The sequence below is a fragment of the Sturnus vulgaris genome, chromosome 9, assembly GCF_052056855.1.
Source record: "Sturnus vulgaris isolate bStuVul1 chromosome 9, bStuVul1.hap1, whole genome shotgun sequence".
Classification (NCBI taxonomy): domain Eukaryota; kingdom Metazoa; phylum Chordata; class Aves; order Passeriformes; family Sturnidae; genus Sturnus; species Sturnus vulgaris.
In genome coordinates this window covers 14,555,913-14,571,630 of record NC_142251.1, presented here as the reverse complement: position 1 = coordinate 14,571,630, position 15,718 = coordinate 14,555,913, and the positions used below count along the sequence as shown (strand labels likewise).

Below are 15,718 nucleotides of genomic sequence, written 5' to 3'. Positions count from 1 at the left end.
GGAAAGGCAGAATATGCAAGAGTGTAAATTGGACCAGGATCATCATTATACTGGTCCAAGAGAAAGCTTTCAGGCAAGTGTTCAAACTACAGAAGACAGTTAATGTCCGTGTGCCTTTCCTAATAAGAGAGGGAACAAAACCAGCTAGATAGGGAATAAAGTGAGATGATCTGAGATTTTGTTTATGCTTCATAATAATACAGTAATGATACATTGGTAATTTATAGATAGGCATATTTATAATGGCAAAAACATACTCCAGTAAATAGTCAAATAAAGGATTACTGTTGCTGTAGTTCTACTGAAAATGTATTTTAATAATTTCTAAAAAATGGCATAAGAACAGGAGGTTACAGATTTTAGGTTTATTTCTTAGTAGCTATTTAGTTAATTGAATCAGCATACCACTGGGATGTTACACAATTAACTAATTTGCACTTTAAAAATAACAGCTTCGGTTTAGACATGTTACTAGCTTAAACTGTATGTTTAAGTAGCTGACTAATCTTACAGTGAGATGTAAAAATAAGTGAGCAGCATTCCCTCAGTAGCCTAGTATACAGATTCCACAACATTTATATAATTAATGCCTTTTTACAAAATACCTTCAAGAACACACAAACAAATGCTCTGAAATTCTCTTCTACATACACTAGAGAGCTGCTGTAGACTTCACAGATGTTGGTCATGTCATCTTCTTAAATTCCTCATTTACTGGACTGGAGCATTAAAGCTGAATGAATTTTCTTCTGTGTCAGTTCCGCTCTCAGTGCTCCTAAATCAGATGCTGCCTGCTTTCTCATCTGCAAAAGAACCCATCATTTAAGGAATGGCAATTTAAGGAAGCTTTTTTTGGAGCCAACATACATATAGGTTTATATAACTAAGACTGAATTTTATACAGGATGGCTGAGTACAGGACACATCTTTCATCTTTGAAATTTTATATGTTCTAGCACTACTTTGTTCTGTACTTTGCCTTGATGTTTTTGAGACAACTGCAAAATTAGTTGTTCTTTCCACTCCTTGCTAGACCATGGAGGAGTCATAATGATTACAACCACCCTGCAAACAGGAGTATGGGCAATAATCTCTGTGATGTAGAACACTCCTATTTCAAGCTTTCAGAGCCGGAAAGTTGTCCAATGTGAAAGTCTATACTACCTCTTCTTCCAAAAAGACACAGGCAACACTGATAGGAAATAAAGCAAATGAAGAGGTCTGCCATCTGCTTAGACAGCCTTTTTTTTTGTTTTGGTTGGGTTTTTTTTTCCTTTATACCACTTTTTTTTCTTTAGCTATGGTCTATTTATTACTGCTCAGTGCCTTACCACACCAGGTGTATTTCTTCAATTAACTCTTGAATGAAATAGGAATTTTATGAACAAGAGTGAGAACCTTAGCTTACATAGTACATTGACTAGCTAAGTTGTTTGAATGCCATACGTTCCAAATCCTCTGATAACCTGGTGTTCTGGAGTAATTTAGCTCAAATGCTAAAGTCACAACACCTAACACCTTAAAACCAACAGCATTAAACAAGAACTGTTTAGCAAATATTTACATTATCTGATAATTGAGAAGTTCTAATTTTTTTTATACATCACCACATTCTGACAGTTCCAATTAAAAGGCAGAGTACCTTAATTTCTATTAGTAGTCTCATTTTTGTATCATCTAGCTTCCTCCTCAGTTGATCGAGCTCATGTTGCACTGTAGCAATCCGGATGATTGTGTAATTCTGTGTGAAACAACAACAAAACTTGAAGTGCAGCATTAGTGCCTCAGTTCCCTCAGTGGGTGTTACTGCAGCACTCAGGAACAATCCTCTAAGAAGCTCTTTCCAGCTGCCCTGCTGTCCCACCTGGCTGCTGCCTGCCTGGCTGCACGTCGCTCACGACGGGTGGGGAGCACCCCTGTGCTCAGTAAATCCTGGCTCCCTTCTCTGGGTGCTGGCCACTACACAACTGCTGTAGCAATGTTGCCTTGTGCATTTCCTTCATGTAAGCCTTTCTGTGCCTAGCCAAGGAGACCAAAAAACCCCCACCCCTGATAGGCCCCTCAAAAGGAGCAATAACTTGTCTGAACATAGCCAGTAAAGCAATGTCAACCCTAATCATAGTTTTATTGTGTAGATATTTCAAGATAGCTCAAAGAATACACATTTTTATATAATATATACTTAGAAATTGTATATGCACGCAGCTTTCAGATGCAAGAAAGGGACATTTATTTTTCCTTGGCCAGCTTCAGTTTTGTCAACAGCCTTGCTTCCATTAATGCATTTAGAAAATTAACAGACACAACTCTTGGAAAGGGTGTTGCCTCCTTTATCTTTTCTTCTTTTTATTCTTTTCTCTTTTTAATCCCTCTGAACTTCCTATGAAACTCACAGTTGCACAACAGTTGAAGTGCAATCACTTCAAAAGCTACAGCTTTTGCGTGCTCCAAACATTCATTGCCTCCTTGTATGAAATCTTGGATAATAGAAACAAAGTAGAACTGAACAATCCATTAACCATACTGAACAGAAAGGGGAGTTTGTTACAAAAGGGTACCAACAGAAAGCAGAAAGAAAAAAATGCTCAGACTCAAACACTTCTGCAGTCTTTTTGAGACAAATGGCCTGAAGGAATTCTGTCCCTCAGATCATTGAGCTAAAGCTAGTTTACAAGTCATTGGTTGGCAATAAATCTGTTTCTTTAGTTTATATTTTATTGAAAAAAACCACTCCGACTGTCTAAAAAGAGATAATAAATAATACTAGCAAATACCTTGGAGGTTGTTGTATTGTTTGGTCGTTTTTGGCTATCTCTGGCTTCCAATTGCAAGAGCAATTTGTGGTGGTAAAGCTCTAAATCTTGTCGCAGTTTGTTTAAGGTGTCCTCCAGTGAAACTGTAGCTTTTTTAGTTTCAAAGTACTTCTTCTTCCATTCCTCACGAACTGCACAGGAAAACAATAGTAGTATTTGGTCTTGTTCCCTTTATTATAAGGTCTGCTGAAGACAGTCATGATCAGCTCACCTCACAAGCTTCAGCTGCCCAATGGCACATGGCTGGAGATTTCTTTAAAAGAAACATTTAGTGAAAAAAGTCTTCATTAAAATTACATTCACTCTAACTGCAACTGAATTGCCACACAAACAGCTGCAACAAAAGGCTCTATCTGCCCAGAGATAAAACATAGGGTCCAAACCCAGTTTTATTCAGCCTGGCTGTTCTGCAGGTTCTGCTGCACTTAAGTGCTCCTGGCCTGTGAAGACAGGTATGCCCAGCACAATCTGAAGTCCACAGCTCTACTGTTCCAGAAAATGTAGCATTGTAGATTTAGGCAAAAGTTATGTTCTTCATGGCCAGAGATTTTGAACAGCTTCATTTTACACTGACATCCCAAATTATGGGAAGCAGCTGGTTACCTTTATCCTTTACTAGGATTCCTCCTATGTTGTTGATGTGCTATCAAGAGCTGGCACATAAATGCCCTGTATGTGTTGTGGCAGTCTGATGGCCACTGCAAACCTGCAGTCTTAAATGAATCCCTTCTTTAGAGGCATATTTTATGGAAGCAGGACAACTGAAACTGACCCAAAAGAACTCGGCTCTTGGAAGACTCTCTGCTATGTAGCTGAGAGTGCCTGTTAGCATGGCAGTCCTAGGAGGACATTAAATACAGACTTGGATGGCTGATACTGCAGAAAATGCTGTTTCCTTAATACCTTGTAAAGATACATGCTTGCTACCTGCCCTTACTTACAAAACTCTACAGGTCAGATAAAAAAAATTGAGGTACAGATGCTTCTTACAGAACGCAGAAGCTGTTTGAATCCTTGTGAAATAACCTTTATTTTACCTAACATAATTGAAGGCAATGCAGGTGCCATTTAGGGCTTATCTCTAGCTTGAAATGCAGCTCCATGCTACTACAGAGCTACTGCTTCAAACACCCAAGGTTGTGGTTTTTAAAATACAAATGGCCCACGCTGCAGGGTGTGGTGCAGCCACATCCTTAGAGAATAACTGAAAGAATTGGCTTGTCTACTTTCAACCATCTACAAGTAATATTTGAGACTCATCATGACTTAGCTACATTTAAGCACAAAGAGAAAGCTCTCAAAACATCAAAACAATTAAAGCTCATCTCGGTACAACTGGGATGTGACTTAGGGAAGATATTTTTAAGTATAAACTCAAAAATAATTTTACTAAGAAAATTCACATGAAATTTCATTGAGATTTGACCTTGTTAAAAACCAAGGTTTGTCAAGCTTGTCACAAAAGGTTTGTAACTTCCATGTCATAGACTGAATACCATTGGATAGGAGGAACAAAGATTATTATGCAATTTACCTGAAGCCCTGTGAACACAGTACAAGCCTCTGTAGGCACCAGCTAAAGGCAGGGTTAGAATATGCCAGCTGCCCTGGGCCTCAGAGAGAAGCAGCCTGCAGTAGCTCTCTGAACACTGCACATACATAAGACACAACTTGAACAGTTTATGAAAGCCAGAATAACCTTAACTTTATAAGATATGCCACAAAAAAAATGTGGAAGGAAACACTGCAACCTTGAATTTTTCTAGAATGCTTTTACACAAAATGAGCCTTCTTGGAGCTACTGGTTAGCAAACTGCTCTCTCTGTAATAAAGCTCACTGATAAGGAGACAAATATTTTCACATTAGTTTCAGTGTAAGTTCTCAATCACTCCAAATTCCAATATAAATTAAAAGCGTACCATGGTATCTCCTCAGCTTATTTTGTTCCCGTAGCCCTTTAGCTTTTTTGATCAGTTCTTCTCTAGTTTTTTCCATGTGTCTTCTGTCTTTCTTAATTTCCTGCAATTGTTCTACCATCTTGTTTTCTAAAGATATTACAATTATATTTAGCAAGTATTTGAATACTCTAAGTACAAAGGATCAGTCAAGACTTTTGTAATGTACTCATCACAGATTATGCAAAAGCTCTGTCAGAACAAGCAGTACAAACGATTTCATTTTAATCAGGTTTCATTTTAATCTAACTTTTCAGAATGGCTGGTGCTTTAGAAAAAGGGAGAAATCCAGCATGCATCCAGGCATTCACACACATACAAACATCTTTCTATACATTTAGACAATATATCACTAAAACTATGTAATCAAGAAATGTACTCACTCCACACATTGCAAATTCTTGCCAATGAAGCCAAAAAAGCCTCCAAAAGACTACTTCCTGTTTAAAGTACATTGCAATATAAATGTAGAGAAATCTTGCTTTAAACTCCAGCTGGCAGGACAATATCTCAGACTTCCACTAGTGTGCAACAATAGGTCAAAAACTTAACTTCTCACTACACTCCTCCTCTGCAACACCACTTGTGGTTTTCTTTGCTACATTCTCACTTAAGCCTGCAGTATTTCATCTGATCTCCCTCCTTTTCTCCTTCCATCCACAACTTGACAAGTTAGTTTTTCTTGTGCTGGGAACCTGCCAAGCTCTAGGATAGCCCATGCAATCATAAATGTCTGGAATTTTCTAATAATAAATTAAAATTTGCAACAATACTGTGAATTAATGTATGTACAGTGTAGGTATTTATGTCTTCATTGACTCTTCAGTCTTGATTAAATGTTCACTTCCTTGCAATTTCTTGGAATCATGTACTCACTTGCTGCCTGAATTACAGGAACTTGAGCTGGATTTACAGTAAGTGCCAAAAAAGGTGGACTAGGAGGTGAAATGTACTCTTTTGGAGAAGTAAGATGATTTTGCTTGTTTTCATCTGCCTGTAGAGTCAAAAGACACAACTAAGTACATAACCATAATCCTGAATAGTTACATTTGACACATGCCCTGAAAGTGGCCTGAGTGAATGAGAGGGCTGAATCTGACTTCTGCAGGAAGGCTTTTTTATTCTGTAACCAGCACACACGACTACTGAATTACAAACAGCTGGATCTGCAAACAGAATGAGAACACTGAACACACAGACAAAGCTACAGACTACTGCTAATTGTTCTTGTCCATGTCCACAACCCTACCAGTTACTGACATTCCCGTGCAAGACCAGGAACTAAGGGCCTTCAAACAGCCACCTGGTTCATTAATTATGAAATAAAAAACTGCCAATTTCTAAACTAAAATTTGTAATTGCAGATTTTAATTGTTTAGAAATATAGTTGATATTCATTGGAAAATCTGCTAAGTAACAGTACATGGATTATCTTTTCTCAATTATTCTCAAATTTTTCATATTTATAATGAGTCACCAGTCTTACAAAATTAGACTGTTTCTAGGTGAAGGATTATATTTATTACTCAAGATTACTTGGAATGTTACCTTGAAAAGCATACCTGATTATCCAGTTTTTCACCAACTCTAGCCTTCTTAGTTCTGTTTTGCTGCAAGCTAAGATAAAATCAAAAAAGAAGTGAAAGTTCATTAACTGAATTTTTTTTTTCTCCTTTTCTTTCATTTACTTGAAGTCTATTAAGTAAGTTTGTATCAGTTAATTAATATTGTCCATTATTTTAGAAGATTCATTATTTGCCAACCTTTGCTTTTTGTGGACATAATCTGTAGTTTGATCTTCCATTATTTTAAGAATTTCAGCATCCTGTGTTCCGTCTCTTCTTAATTTGGTATCTTTTTGGTGCTCGTTATTTTCCATATTTGCTGGTTCTGTGACAGGATAGTGATGACAAAAACAAATAGATTACACTTGCAAAAATCAGGCTGGTTTGGCTGTCAATGCCTGGGCTTTCCAACCTGCATTGGAAATTCAGTGAATCAACACAGCAAGTGGTGCTATCTCTGGGATTTGGAAATGTTCCATGAATAACAGAAAAAAGAAAAAAAAGAGGTATTTTTGTTCTTAGAATTTATATCTGACTAATTCTGGTGATTAGACAAATGTATCAATTATAGTAAAGCATTTCTCTATATCAGCACACAGTGTTAATGAAGGAATCACAAGGTAAAACTACATCTCTTTGAAAGATATCATTTTTTTAAATTGAATACTGTTCTGAGAGTGCTATTCCAACTTAAGCTTTAATTACAGATTATTTTAACCTGTAATTCAAATTATTTTAAGAAATTATTTTATTTTCTTGAAACTTAGCTTTACTTTGCTGACTTTCTAGAACTCTTGCTTTAGCCAAAAGACAATAATAAACATTTGTACCCTTCTGATGTTTACTGTGATTTTGGGGTCTTTGGTTACCCTGGCCTTGTTCATCACTGTGGTTTACATGAGTAAGAGCAGTTCCTTTGGCTTTGTTGTTCCACTTAGGAGCATTGTAGTCTTCCTGATCTTGGCTGAGATGATTCTGCTCAGAGGTCTGTGATACCAGGTCACACTTTCCAGGCTCCTGACCTGCAGGATTTGAATGATTTGGTGTGAAGAGAGATCCATCAGATCCACTTTGATCTGCATAATAATTGATAATATGGAACAGAGATATTATTTTACTGTAAATGTTAACCATAATGTTTATTTTTCTTCTCATTCACCATCCTCCTTCACTGCACTGGTTAAGCTTACCTTTATTTCCAAACTGCTTTTCTGGAATCCTGTTGTTATTGTCTTCCTTACTGTTTGTGTGCAAAACTGCAACAGTTTCTTTCTCATCCCATTCCACAGGACTGGGCGCTTCCAGATTTTCTACCTGATGCCTGCTTCTAATACTTTCTAAAAATGGTTTGCTTTTTTCAGGTTTCTGTTGGGAAAGGCTGGATAATCTTGATCCATGACCAAACCTATTAGCTTCTTCAATAATGTGATGTTTTTGTTGAGTTGATGATGGTAATGGATAAACATCTTCAAAATATTCCACTCCAGGTAATAAATATAATTCAGGATAAAGTGCCTGAAATTACACAGTATACCCATCAGACAGGACAAAGAAAATGTGCAATGTAAAGTTTCTGAAAATGGTACCTTATAAGCCATTCAGTACTTACATAAGGAGGAGCAAATGACTTCAGCTCCAGTTCTGTTTCCTGCTCTGCCCTCACCTTGGAAGATAAAGTATGGAAGCATAACAAATAAAATACTTTTTTTATCAATAGTGTTGAAAGTGGCATATGCATTTTATTGTCATTTTTACATACTGCATTATTTTATAACCAGCACTAAAATCTGTAGTGGCCTTAAGGGGGAAAAGTATCTTAAACTACTATTGTATTTTCTGACATAGTTCTGGAACTTTGTCTATTTTTCACAATCTTAATCAGACCCACAAGATTACATGCACATACTGAAAGGTTGTTTTTATCCTTTGCACTTTCTCTTATGGTTCAAAGGACTTGATCCAACAATCATGGGAAAAGAAAATTTTCAACCTTCTATATCAAAAGTTGCTTCAAGCTGAATCTGGACAGAAATGCTGAGTCTGATATAATTTTCTCTATTCACCTAATACAGTGTTGCAAAATATTTAATCCATATGGAAAAAAGTCTAATATTACCCTATGTCTTCTTGTATTTACCATTTTCCTTCATATTCTTTTTGTGACGTACACTTTCACATTTCAACAGTTTTCCTAAGAACAAAGTCTAAACCGGCCAATATATATTTGAAAGATATGCTCCAATGTAAGGAAAAGAATTCTGAGCTTGCATTCAAAAAGTTATATTGAATTAAACACACAGGTTGTATACAAAAAAGGAAGAGCAAATGAACATGATTTTTGTTTATCTTTTTATTTAAAAGACCCTTGCTTGCAAGTAGGGCACAGCTCTCAGTTCTGCTTACATTGTTGGAGTTGTGAAACAGAAGACTAAGGGGAGAGAACACTCAACAAATATTTGATCATGAAGATGTAATTCAGTGAGGTTACCATGACCCTAAACAACAAATAAAGCAGTTGGTTTATTGCTTTACACTTTGCTATAAAGTTAAACATCAAGCAACAGTAAATACTTCAAAGTAAAACTATATCTTTCATTTGTCTCTATAAATCTTCATGTATGCTACCAGTATCTTTAATTCTCTATTAACATAAAATATTTTATTCATTTGCTGACATTATAAAGGCTGGAAAATTTCTCCATTTATCTCTGAACTATGTGGGGAATAAAATCAACCATCTTACTTATTATCATCCAGTTAAAAAGACCTCAATTCATTGAAAACATATGCGTACTTTCCAATTTAGATTGTGTCACAGTCTTTTAAGTTTTCTTTCATGTTTTTCCACCTAGTATTTGCATATTATTTAGTATTTATTCTAGTCTTCTGTGAGAGTGATTTTAGTGATAATTCAACTAGAAACGAAATAAAGAATGGCACCAAATTTCCTGCTTGTAGTTAATTTCCAAATCCATGAGAAAGAGGTGAAATGAGACATGGAAAAAGTATTCTATACTTACATACATGACTTAAATCTTCGTGTTTTACATGAACAAACTTTGAGTCGGACTAATTCTGAAGTTTATTTAATTTTTAGCTATACTTTGTACGATGTATGTGTGGAATTGCTGTGAGGAACAGTTGTGGTTCACACATATAGGGGTTTTATTACCTACATCTCAGGCTGCATTATTGCACTAAACAGTGGAACATCCAGAGAAGTTTTCATGCAGAGAATGATGTCTTAAGTGCTTTTGGGCAGGTCACAGCAGGAGCCATTAGAGGAATTCTGACTGAGCTCCCATTGCAAATTTGTCAACTGAATTATTCCCAACCATGTACAGGCAATAATGGCCTTATGGGTTTGGTTTTTTTTTTAATGCAACCAGATTTATTATATTTAATCCATGGATTTATCGAAACTATCATCTTTTTACTGGACAACAACTAATTACACCTGTTGCTTTAAAGGGTATTTCTAATATAACTGTCCAGCTTTGCCTTTGCAGCTGGGGAAGCAGATGTGCTCTGACAAGAGCTTATGCTGCAGCATGTTTAAAAGAAATGTCAGCAGTGCTCCTAAAGTTCTCTCTACTTTGTGTGATATTATTATCTCATCTGCAGGAATGAAACCTCTGCTTTACATTATAAAACAAGAGCATTGAAGAAAAAAAAAATAACTTACCACTGCTAGTTTTTTTCCAATGCATTTTAAAAATCTGAATTTATCTGTCACTGTCACGCCACCCAGGTACTCTCCAAGCCTCTCCCGCAGCACTCTTAATGTGATGTGAGGAGACACCCTAGAATGTTGTCAGTCATTAATACATCTGTAAGATCAAGTAATGATGGCTAGTTAGTAGGAGGGGGAAGATAATGCTCTATACGTGCTGCCTTGCACAAACAGAATGCCCAAAACTGGGAACTATGTCCTAGAACTGAACCCAGTGACAGATGGGTGGCAGTCAGAACACTGCACTGTAAGGGCTGTCCTGACATTAACTAGCAAGACTCACATTGTATCAGCCTCATACAAAGTGAGAAAGCAGATAAAATTTGAAATTTACTCCTTCAGAATGCTGCTGCTCATCTGCTGGTCAGTAACAACACTGGAAGTTACAGTCATGCACTTCCTTCTAAGTGACAGTTTCATGGGGCTGGACTAGGACTGTTGAACATTCCCTTTAAGCACCCAGGGCCAGAAGAGCCTTCATCACTATCCACTTTAAGCAGCAGGCACATTCCTTTGCTTTTGTCTTCTCCAACACAAATTCACAGCTGGGTGTGTGTATGTGTGCATGCAAATGTATTTTAAATAAAAAACAAACACTCCAGTGTGAACATTTCCACCATGATTTGAGGATGAGAATGCTGACACAAATATGAATTGCATCATTTAATGTACTACTTGAAAGTATGCAAATATTGAGGTAAAGAGCTCAGTAGAAGAAATCACTACAGAATAAAAAGCATCTCTGCACAATAAATCCAAATGTGCCAGAGGCACACCAAAGCTCTGCAGCACAGCATAAGCAATCCTAATTGTTCTATGCTGCCATACAAGAAGCCAGGGAACAAATGCAGGCTTGAGACTGTTAATCACCCACGCTGATTAAGGGGTAGGATGATTTTGGCAGGCAACTCTCACTCCTCAAGCAATGCACAGACACAGCTTGGGGGATAGCACATGCCATTCTCAGCAAACAGTACAGAAAAGAACCTGGCAGGCTTTCCATTTGAACAGGTCTTCCACATTAACCTGGCAAGGTTTGTTTGCACTTGCAAGCAGCCCTATAGGCCTTCAGTTCACATCTCAAATATGCAGTAAAAACACTGCCATTTTCACCTCATGTACACAATACTTCAGAGGGCTACAATGCTTCCCTTGTACTATTTCAAATACCTTGGACTTAGAGGACCCTCCTCAAGATCCTAAAACTGCCCTGGAGCACAGGCAGGCAGCAGAGGAGAGCAAAGTCTGCAGAGTGGACACATCTACAATGTATAATGGGGGAAAGTATCTAGATATTCAGATCCTGAGATATAGGGCAGAAATTTATCCAGAAATTATTTGTCAGTGCAGCTGCTAGGAAAATACAATAATATTAGTCTGTCGCTTGCTGCCACTGGCTGGCAGAAAATAGTCACATACAAGTCACTTGCTTCAGGGTGTCCCTTTAAAAGTAATGCAAACTAGAGTTTATTGCAGCCATCTCATCCAGAAATAATAAAAGTTTGGCTTCTGTAGTGAGGAATGAGAAATTAAAAAAAAAGCTCACAGAGGCTAAAAATCAAGTTCATGGGAACAAGAACTCAGGGCCATAGACAATTATATCCTTAATATCATCCTCTAATTTCTCAGCTAATGGAAGTGGCCTGTGCTTTGACCTAGGAATCCTTTGTAAATCTGACTCAGACAGTGCTGGGATTGTCAAGCTGACTGAACGACACAGCAATCAACAACGTCCAAGCCACAGCAGCACCAGCAAGGCTGCCATTCCCTCTCCTGGATTATAATAAAAGAAGCTTTTAAAATTTTTTTGTTTTGTTTTTAAAGACATTGATTCACTGGCCAGGTACATTATTGTTAATGTACTGCAGCACTGCATAGTACTCACAGAATAATTAATAAGCAATTATCTAAGAGTCATTAGCAAGCAACAATACCCAGGCAGATATAAACCCACTGAAATCAGTGAGGATCCTAGTTTAATTTGATGCCTCAGTGAAATAAATTTACACTAGAAAATATAGGGCAGTGGCAGATGTCCATAACATGGTTATCACTTCAGACGTGTATTCTGCACCTCTGCTGCAGACTACAACGAACAAAATAGGTGTATGCACTTATTTTCTCTGGTTTTGAGCAGCCTTCCAACAAAAGCAGCTGTGAGAATGAACACATTCTGCCCTACATGCTCATACCTGACTGCTGTCAGTCTTTTCAGCTACACTACATATTGTCTTAAGTGGATAATACAAGACTCAATTTAAATTAATTAAAACCTTTATTCCCTGCAGTTTTAGATGAATTGACAGGTTTTGCACAGATGTAGAAAAGGTGCATGTAAAAGCTCAGTTTCAATACACATCTTTACATTATTTGATTTTTCTACAACCTCTTACCACACTAGATATGCACAGATTTTGTGAGCAAAGTGTTTAGGAGTTAAAAAAAAAAAGTTCGAAGTTATGACAGATTAAAAATGCAACTTCCTGTGCCAGGTTTGAAGCCAGGACTGGGAACCAGGGTATTCTTTCAATAAGTCATTTAAACAGCTACCTGAGAGCACACACAGCACATGGTGCTGTGCACAGCCTTTCACTGCTCAGGAAAGAGGAAATGCTGCTGGTTCATGGGCTGTAATGCTCCCCCTTGAGAAACAAAGCTTCAGCTCTTTCTCTGGACTGAGAGAGCTCAGATCATCATATTCCTGTTCCTGAGAGCTGACAGGCTATCCTGTCTTCATCTAGCCACTCTCTTGAAGCTGGCCCATTGCCCAAAAGAATTCCAGCTTTTGATAATCAGGCTCAAGGAGACAGAAAGAATAAAATATATGATTTTACAATAGAAATCATTCTGCAGAAATGCTAGAACTGCTCTGGAAGTGCTTTTGAATGGTCTACACCATGGGCTGCAAGAGAAGTAAGCCTGATAGAGTACAAGTTAACATAATGCTAGTTATGGTCACCACTTCACTCCAGAAATTTAATGAGACAACAAGTTTCTGCTGGCAGATGTAATTTGCTCTCTAGAGCAACAGCTGGACTAAAAGACTGAAGGACAGTGTGAAGGACCTACCACATACATGAAACCTAGAACTACACTCACCTTATAAATCCAGCTGAGATGAATTTGCTAGTAAGAGCTACTGGAACTGTATTCAGCTTGAAGTTCCATACTTCTGCTGGGACATAAAAAACATGAAGCTCCACCAGCTAAAAAAAAAGAACAGATGTAAATGTATTATCATCCTCTTGCTATATGCTTTGTTTGGTTTAGGTGGACTTCCAATTTGTGTAGGCAGGAATGAATCCTTTGATATCAGCACAGGGACTAGAACAGTGAGACCCTGTCTCTTAGTGATGACCAGAGAGCAAGAACAGTGATAGCAGAGAAATTTGTGACTGAATGCCAGCTGACAGCATCCAAGTAAGTCACATCAGAACAAGCTCCACAATGGAAGTGAGATAATAGAGAGCCTGTGCTACTGCTGTGTATCACTGTGACAGCAGTGGAGACATCTTACCAAAAACAGTTGATACTCTGGAGAGTGTCATGACTACAAGAATCCCTCAGCTGAAATCCTACCTTTGTTCATCTCATAAAAAATGCAAAGCCCTGAAAGCTTGATTCAAATAGCACCACAACTTGAAACGTGTCATCGAGAAAAAAAAATTCAGAATGTTTCTGACTGTTGTTAATTATATTAGCTACCTTGGAAACACAAAAATGCTCCTGCTAATGTCTGCAAAAAGAATAACTAAGCTGGCTCTGAGCAAGGTTCACTTAGACTGTGTTTGAATCCATGGTAGTTGTTGCACTGCTAATTACTTCTCTTTAACTAGAAGCTGTGCAAATTAGCTATATTAAATGTTTCTGCTACTGTTGAGTTACTTAATATTAACTAGAAAATAATTCTTTGTATATATGCTATTTTTAAAGTACATCTATTTTTCCTCTCAGGTCTTCTAAAACCTTGTTTTAATATAAGTATTTTTAGATTTGTGAAATCTAAAAAAATCTTCATGAAAAAGTACAAAAACTCTCACCTGTGATGTTCGAGGTCTCATTTGACTCAATGACAAGTTGGTCCCTCTATGTGACCACAGCAAATGCCAGGTGGGTTTTCTAATTTTCTTTTTGATTGAAGCATTCTTTAAGAATGAGTTTCATGTTAATATGTTATGACAGAAGTTACTCCATAAATATCCTCTTTTTTTCATTTACTGATCTTCATTCCACTTATGAAAACGGAAGTTATGTCTGTGGTGAGGCAGAAAGGTTCCAGCTAACTGCAAGCAGAACCAACCACACCTTCTACACAAGTGAGTATCTCCTAAGTAACTGGGGGAATTGCTAAATCATAGCCCTGCAGCTCTAAGAGCTCTGCTTTAGAGCATTTCCTCTTAACATTTTCTCCCCTTTCATAAAAATAGTTTGGTAATATACAGTTTTCTACACAATTCCACTGTTTTTCTAAAGACACAGACCGAAATCCCCACAAAACAAGATTCTTGCAGGACTTGGATCTGATAAAGTGATAATTATTGTGAACTGCAGTAAACACATTGTGCCAGCCAAATGCAGTGTTCAGAGGAAACGTGACTGTGCCGGGCAACCGTGTCAGAAAAATACTTCCATAAGTTATAACCATGGTTCTGTCCTAACATTGTTATAGAATCATGGAATGGGTTGGAAGGGACTTTTGAAGGTCAGTGAGTCCAAGCCCCTGCAGTGAGCAGGGACATCTCCCACTTGGCCAGGCTGTCCAGACCCCCAGGTCCAATCTGACCTTGACTGTTTTCAGCGGTGGAGCATCTCCCATCTCTCTGGTTAACCTCTTCCAGGCTTTTACCACCTTTAGTGTTAAAAACTTCTTCCTTTCATCTCTAATCAACCCTCTTTTAGTTTAAAACCATTCCCCCAATTCTATTGTAACAGGCCCTATTAAAAAGTTTGTTTCCCTCTTTCTCTTTTTGTTAGTAGTTTCCTGGGTGTTCTCACTTTGGAGCTCTTCCAGCCCCTCTGATGTTACAAACCTCCTCTGGATTTTCAGCCTGCTGAACCCTTGCTGTTTTCCTGATCTCAACAGATCTCTCTACTCTTCTTGCCTCTACCCCAGCTACTTCTAAGTCGCCTGCTCTTGAGCACGAGTGACGGGACCTTCCAAGTCTCACCCTGGCGTTGTGGAATTAAGTATTTCCTCATGTCAGTGGGAAATACCGACTTAACAGGGCCTGTGTCTTTACTTGCAAGCTCCCACAAATGACCCGAGTGCAGCGCCCCGTCTCCTCGGATCATTCCCAGCCACAGCCGGGCACAGCAGCTGGTCCTGCCATTGCTCCTGCGTGCAGGGAAGATGCTGCACTTCGCAGTGCCCGATGTCACCCCACGCTCCAGGCTTCATTGTTGCTCCCGGCCACTTTCTGCAACGAACTAGGTCTAGTAAAATGATCCTCCAGGCAACACAAACTGCGAGCAAGAACTAAGTTAGGAACTTCATTCACTGTATATCAAAGTAATCTCCAAACTTGGAACCCAGTGAGTATGACCACCAAGATTCGCCACCTCACTGCGAAAGCAGCCTCCTCTCGCAGCCGCACGCTGAGGGCGGGCGGGCCGGGTTATTTCAGTGCCCGCAGGCGGGTCCCGTCCCGGGC

General features: G+C 38.3%; 1 protein-coding gene across 2 annotated transcripts; it reads right to left on the bottom strand.

Annotated features, from left to right (window-relative positions):
* Positions 1-296: 296 nt before the first annotated feature.
* SPATA1 (spermatogenesis associated 1) lies at positions 297-15,618 on the bottom strand. 2 transcript variants are annotated; one of them, XM_014883301.2, is made up of 13 exons: positions 14,108-15,614; positions 13,167-13,273; positions 10,020-10,137; positions 7,944-7,997; positions 7,525-7,849; positions 7,165-7,410; positions 6,533-6,659; positions 6,332-6,386; positions 5,646-5,763; positions 4,734-4,859; positions 2,775-2,944; positions 1,643-1,741; positions 297-803 (listed from the first exon to the last, which is right to left on the bottom strand). In XM_014883301.2, the coding sequence occupies exons 1-13, from the start codon at positions 14,126-14,128 to the stop codon at positions 708-710; spliced, it is 1,662 nt and encodes a 553-aa protein (XP_014738787.2). In that variant the 5' UTR covers positions 14,129-15,614; the 3' UTR covers positions 297-707. The 2 variants fall into 2 exon arrangements, with proteins under 2 accessions (XP_014738787.2, XP_088026023.1); XM_088169897.1 differs by lacking the exons at positions 297-803; positions 1,643-1,741 and having other exon boundaries at positions 2,804-3,066; positions 14,108-15,618.
* Positions 15,619-15,718: the final 100 nt, after the last annotated feature.